The sequence below is a fragment of the Acinonyx jubatus genome, chromosome F2 (genome assembly GCF_027475565.1).
Source record: "Acinonyx jubatus isolate Ajub_Pintada_27869175 chromosome F2, VMU_Ajub_asm_v1.0, whole genome shotgun sequence".
Lineage (NCBI taxonomy): Eukaryota > Metazoa > Chordata > Mammalia > Carnivora > Felidae > Acinonyx > Acinonyx jubatus.
Window position 1 is genome coordinate 44,940,506 of NC_069394.1, and position 6,000 is coordinate 44,946,505.

The 6,000-nt window shown below is 47.2% G+C and overlaps 1 protein-coding gene across 2 annotated transcripts in view; it reads right to left on the reverse strand.

Moving 5' to 3' along the window:
- The window catches only part of NECAB1 (N-terminal EF-hand calcium binding protein 1), a 192,156-nt gene extending 186,681 nt beyond the window's left edge, over positions 1–5,475 (reverse strand). Inside the window, exon 1 of one of the 2 annotated variants that reach the window (XM_027064259.2) lies at positions 5,126–5,475. In XM_027064259.2, coding sequence (XP_026920060.2) covers positions 5,126–5,458 — 333 coding nt within the window. In that variant the 5' untranslated portion in view covers positions 5,459–5,475. The remainder of the gene's footprint in view (positions 1–5,125) is intronic. The other variant, XM_015082867.3, reaches the window with a different exon arrangement.
- Positions 5,476–6,000: the final 525 nt, after the last annotated feature.

Genomic DNA, 6,000 nt, shown 5'->3' on the forward strand with positions numbered 1-6,000 from the left:
CCCCTCCCTGAAACTATGAAGCCCCAGCGGAGAGTCAGGGAGACATGAAACACAGCCTAATTCTTACCTTTACTATGCTCGAAGATTCTATTTCAAGCTCTATTGTGTCCCTAAGAGTTCGAAGTAACTAGAACAGGAATAACCACATACCAGAGAGTTGGACCCAGGACGTCCATCATTTCATTTCAGAAAGCAGTATCTTAAATAGCATTCAGCCTCTTAGCAATGAAATTAAGACAGTGGCTTTATTAAGACAGTTCTTTGTAATGAAATATGAACAGAACGGTCTCTGCTTCAAATTTTGCCTCTGAGCCCACAGACTAATAAAAAAATGTACTGCAGGGGCACCTGGGTGGCTCAGTGAGTTAGGTGTCGACTTCAGCTCAGGTCATGATCTCACAGTTGGTGGGTTCGAGCCCCACGTCAGGATCTGTGCTGACAGCTCAGAGCCTGGAGCCTGCTTCTGATTCTGTGTCTCCCTCTCTCTCTGCCCCTCCCCTACTTGCACTCTCTTTCTCTCGCTCTCTCTCAAAAATATATAAACATTAAAGAAATTTTTTTTAAATGTACTGCAGATGAAAACTGGGTTCATTACACTATGCTACCATAGTAATCTGGATGGGCTAATCTTACCAGTTGCTACCACAAGATACATGGTAAATAGATGCAAATATTAGGGTCAGAATTAAAACTCAAATGTAGGCCATGGTGTGTTTTTGCAACAATCTACGGATTATCAAACAGCATCCTTTACCCTAAAGGCTATTCTTTGACGGCCTTCATTAAAATGTCTCATTTCTCACCGGAGGTTATTCAAGGCAGGTGTTAAGATGCAAATATTGTCGTCAAGGCCTATTTGTCACTATTTACTGAACTAATATCTGCTAAGTGCTTTCTACTGTGTCCCAGGTTAAAATTAGGTAATGAGATAAGCCAGGAAGACTCCTGAGAGATGAGGCTATAGGGCAGGGAATTTGGTTCTCATCCAGAACACGGGATACCATCCAGAAGGGAAGACCTACCAGGTAAATCATAGCCTGTGGACCTGGACCTCCAGAAGGAAGGACCTCCACGAAATAGGATGCAGGGAAGTGGCCACGGAATGGATGGAGCAAAAGTAATCAGCACAAACATTTTTATCGTCTCAATTGTGCCTGGAGTAGGGCTTGTGTGAGAAAACAGGTTTAAATGTATGGTAACACTAAAGCGAAGTTTCCCTTACTTCTGCAGCCTCTTAAACCTCGGGGAGTGATATCTGCCTTGCCAATTAGGGTTAACTGCCATCCTCCCAACAGAACAACCGCACTCAAATTATCCAGGGTGCGCTAGACAAGATAGGAGGTATATGGCTCTAACAGAATTCGGTCACAGAACCATTATACCTGAAAAACTGTTTCTGCTCTGACAGTCCTCCGTCCATCTCACCTCTTAGATATTCCCATCCATGTGTAGAGACAGGGCTTCAGGATTAAGTAGCTTTGCAAAAGAAGACTCTTCCTTATTTCCACCAAGTCCCTGACCAGCCAGGCACTGTGCATTTTGTTCAGTGGGCGTGAGTGCGCATGCCTGGCCGGGGGAAGGAAGGGAAGACAAACAGGAAGATCATCTCTCTCCCTCACCGCCTTCAGGCCCCACTTCTGCCCCTAGCGACATGAGGAAGGGCCACTTCCTTTCCAGCTAAAAAGCAAACAAAACTGTTGGGGAGAAGGCAGTGGCATCAAGCGGTGGAATTGTAACTAACTTCACTTCGGATTTATCTTGCTTCGGGGGATGATGTGAAAGGCTTGATTTTCTCCCTTTGCACAGTAGCGGAGTCGATTAACAGAATGATTCCAAAGAGGGACCACATGCTTTATGGACTAGTATTCTACATCAGAGTTTATTCCCTGTCAGCTGGAATGAAATAACCTGGGGACGGACAGCATTGCAGGTGTTAAGAAGGAAAAGAACTGTCCTCCTCCTGGTCCTTCCATGTTGCTATGCACGGAACCCAGTGAAGCCACTCTCCTGTGGGTAGCAGGGGGGCACAGCACAGATGCCTTGGCACCAGCCCTGGGTTTCCTAAGCCCCCCAGTGGGCACTCAAGAGTATTTATGATGAATATATATAATGTATATATAATGTATATATTCTGCCATTTTTTAGACAGAATCGAATAAAATCAATTAGATTTCTAATGAAACAGTCTCTGTATTCATCTGTGGATTTGGCAACTGTGATCCAGGCATTCAATAGGGAACAATGATCTAGCAATAATGGTGCAAATTTATATAGCACACTTCCTTTATCTGTTTTCAGTTTTCTTATCCTATGCACTTGCACTGAAGGCAACAACTTCTAGAATTAAGCGGCATACTCATCATGATTGCTGATTTGGACATGAGGGAAATGAAGCAAAAGCCAAATCGGTATGGCAAATCCCTCTCTGGTTTTCTGATCTGCGGCTAGTTTCTTACCAGCTGGATATATCTAGTCATGTCAGCAACGGTAGCCTCAAAATCACTCAGAGGACTCGTTAGTACAGTGGCCTTGGAAGATAAACACTAAAAATCAAAGTTTTCCTCAAATTCAGAAATCAGTCCGGGTGACGCAGGTGACTCTGACGGGTTTCATTCCTGTTCCTCTTTGGAGTCAGGGAGTCTCTATTACCGACTTATGATCCGCATAGAATTCAAAAAGCAATCTTTCTTAGCAGTGCTACTGGAATACATGAAAACAAATCGAGTAAATTATGTATTTATATTTCACATTTTATTTTTGCTAAAAGCAATATGATCCAGAAATGAATAATTCAAAAATCCTTAAGTAACAAATCCTTTCTCATGTCACAGATTTCACCAGAGTGCTGGATTTTTCACAAAACATCTCAAAGAAAAAGTGTGAACAAAATCTCTTCTACTGGAGATAAAATCCAGTGGCATTTTTTTTTTTATATAGACACTGGCGTTTTCCTGACAAACAAGCATGTCAACACCTCTTGTGTGAAATCAGTTTTGTACTCTTATTTTTAAATTCTAGAAATACATACAAGAAGGCAAGGGTATCCTATTCATAGAGCACATGTTCCTTCAGAACAGGGACCTGATGCTGTTTATTTACAGAGCTTGAGAACAATCATGTATATACAACAATAAACAAGATTTTAATTTCCTCTTTTTTCTTTTTCTTTTCTTTTCTTTTCAAGTAGCAGTTTGAACACTTGGGCCAAGATTAGTGTGTGTGTCAAAGAGGACGACTTCCATTTATACACCTCAATCCATTCATCTCCACAGTATCGCCAGGATTTGTTAACTGCTTCAAAAAAAGTCACAGAGAAGCACTTGATATCCTTGGGGGACCCAGTGAAGATCAGGCCAGTATGAATGGAGGGTCCCTTTGCCCTCTTTGAGTCTCTTTGATGGCAGCTTAGCCATCAACCTCCTAACAGACGTGAGTTCCTGGGGCCCTGATGCTATCCCTGAAGATCCCCTTCTCCCGTGTGCAGTGTGCCTCCATCTCTCAGCCTGGCTTCCTCACGGGCTTTTTGGCCCTGAATGGCAGGATGTAATGAATAATTTAATGAATAATAGCAGCCAGTTGGACCACTAGCGCCAAAACATCACCTGACTGGCCAGAGCCAAGCAGAGATAAGGGCTCAGAAGAATAAGGGACTTGAACCGGAGAGAAAAAATGGGAATCAGATGGTTTTGGTGGGAAGAAGATGGCTGGCCACAGAGGCCTGGATCCCCACCTGGAACTGCATGGTGAGGAGGGGAGGAGGCTGCCAGGAGATGCAGCTGAGTCTCACCTATGACATTTGCCTTTGACCGGACTTCATGATCAATATGGTTTTCTCTCCCAATTAAAAAATCCCAGCTAATCCATTCAAAAGACACTTGGGAGGGCTCCTCACTCTGTCCCCCTTATCTTCATGACAACCGCTTCACCATTATGGTACTAATGAGTTGATTTCCTGATGGTTTCATCTCTCCACAAATAAATGTATTTTCATTTTAAATACACCTGGATGTTAATAAGAAATGATCTCAGGGAACAGTGAAGGGCTTGCAGCACTCAATGCCTTTTGCCAATTTTCTACCATGTCTAAATAAGCGGCCAGAATTGTCCCCACCGACTACCTCCAGGGGACAGCATATATGTAACAACGCAGAGGCTGAGGGAGCCCAAGCCGGCAGGCAACTGAGGGATAGGAAAACCACTAATCCTAACAGCAAAGAGCTGGGTGAAAAAAAATAAAGAACAGAAACAGCAGAAAGGGGCAGTAACGCAAAATTGAGAAATAAATAAGAAACAAAACTGCTGTACAGATAACAACCCTGGCGTGAGGGTAGAAAAAAGAAAACAAAGAAAGAGAAAGAACGATTACAGTATCAGAGAAATGAAGGAAGGGCATCAATACCGAAGGGAGGGAGAGGCCCCAAGGAAGAACATTCAAATGCTAGAATTGATGAATAGCAATGAAAACTTGGAGAGGTATAGGGAAGAAGAATAATAGGAGAAAAAAACGGAAAAATAGGAGGTGGCAGTGAAAAAAGTAACAGCATGAAAGGGATCTTGGCCACCGCTTTAAAAACGAAAAACAAGTATGTTTTCAAAGTAATTGTTCTCCGTGGGGCTGGGGAAGGGTGGCGAGGCATCGCAATCCCTAATGCTGTCCCCGTAGCCTAAGAGCTTCAGGGAGATGGGGAACTGCAAACAGGTCACATCAGAGATGAGTTGAGTTAATGACGTTCCCTCCCTCCCTTAGCCCCTTTAAAACGCTCTATTCACCTGAATAGAGATTGTTGTAGCTACCGATCTAGTCCCCAATGAAACCCACGCCGTTGGAAAATTTAACTTCTGCCATTCATTCAGGGTTGTTAAGCCCCGAGCTGCAGGTGCAGGACAAGCCTTTTTACAAGTTGGGTGGTAGTCATTCTACCGCATTTTCCTCGGTGCATTTCCAGGGGGACAGGGGAGCGAGGTAGGAGGTAGTTCTCGCTGGTGTTCGGGGTGGGGGGAGGGAGTGCAAAACACCTGCTGATCAGCGCCTGGACCGACCACCCTCCTCCAGGGGAAGAGGAAAGCCGCGACGAGGGGGTGGAGGTCGGGGGCCGCCGACCCAACTCCTTCGCCAGGTACTTACGTCCAGGAAGATCGACATGCCCTTGGACAGCTGCAGGGCAGAGCTGAGCTCCTCCGAGGAGTTGTTGGAGGACGGCGACGTCTCCCGGGAGTCCTCCATCCTCGGGAGCCCAGAAGGCGGCGGGCGGAGCGGGGCTGGGCGGCCGCACCGGCTCGGGCAGGGGCGCGGCCGCACTGCCGCGGGGCTCCGGCTCCCGAGCGGGCGTTCGCTCCCGCGCGCCTCCCCGGCGTGTCTCTCCGCTCGCTCCCCCTCCCGGCTCTGGCCTCCGCGCTCCCACGCGCTCTCGCTCGCGCCTCCCCCTTCCCTGGGCTGCCGGCGCCGGATCCGTCTCATCGCTGCGCTTAGCAACCGCTGCGCCCCTCGCGGGGAACCGACTCTGACCCCCTCGCGGCCATTGGCCGCCGCCCCCTGGAGCCCCCGCCCCACCCACGTGCCGCCAGGGAGGAGGTGGCCGAGCGCCGGGGTGTGAGGGCGCGTGTCCCAAAGCGCCGGGTGCGGGAGCCCCGAGCCTACCCCGCGGCGGAAACCTTAAGAGTTAAAAGAGACTCGAAGAGATTTTGCCAACTTTGCTTTTCGTCCAAGCGAACCTGTCCGCCCCACCCTCCTCAAAGGTGGGTGGGCTTAATGGACACCACCGATTAATGGGGGGGGAGGGGGGGATGCTGATCTGGTGTAGGGGAGAAATCATCACGTTTTGGAATCTTCGAGGTCTGGGTTTGAAACCTGCCTCAGTCGCTTTGTTATTCTGTGATCTGGAAAGTTGCTAAGTCTTTAAATCCCAGTTTTCTTCATCACTACAATGGTCACGAAAATGGGGTTTACCTCAAAGGCTTATGAGGTTTGCATGTGGTATTGCCGTCCACAAAGGTGCTGAG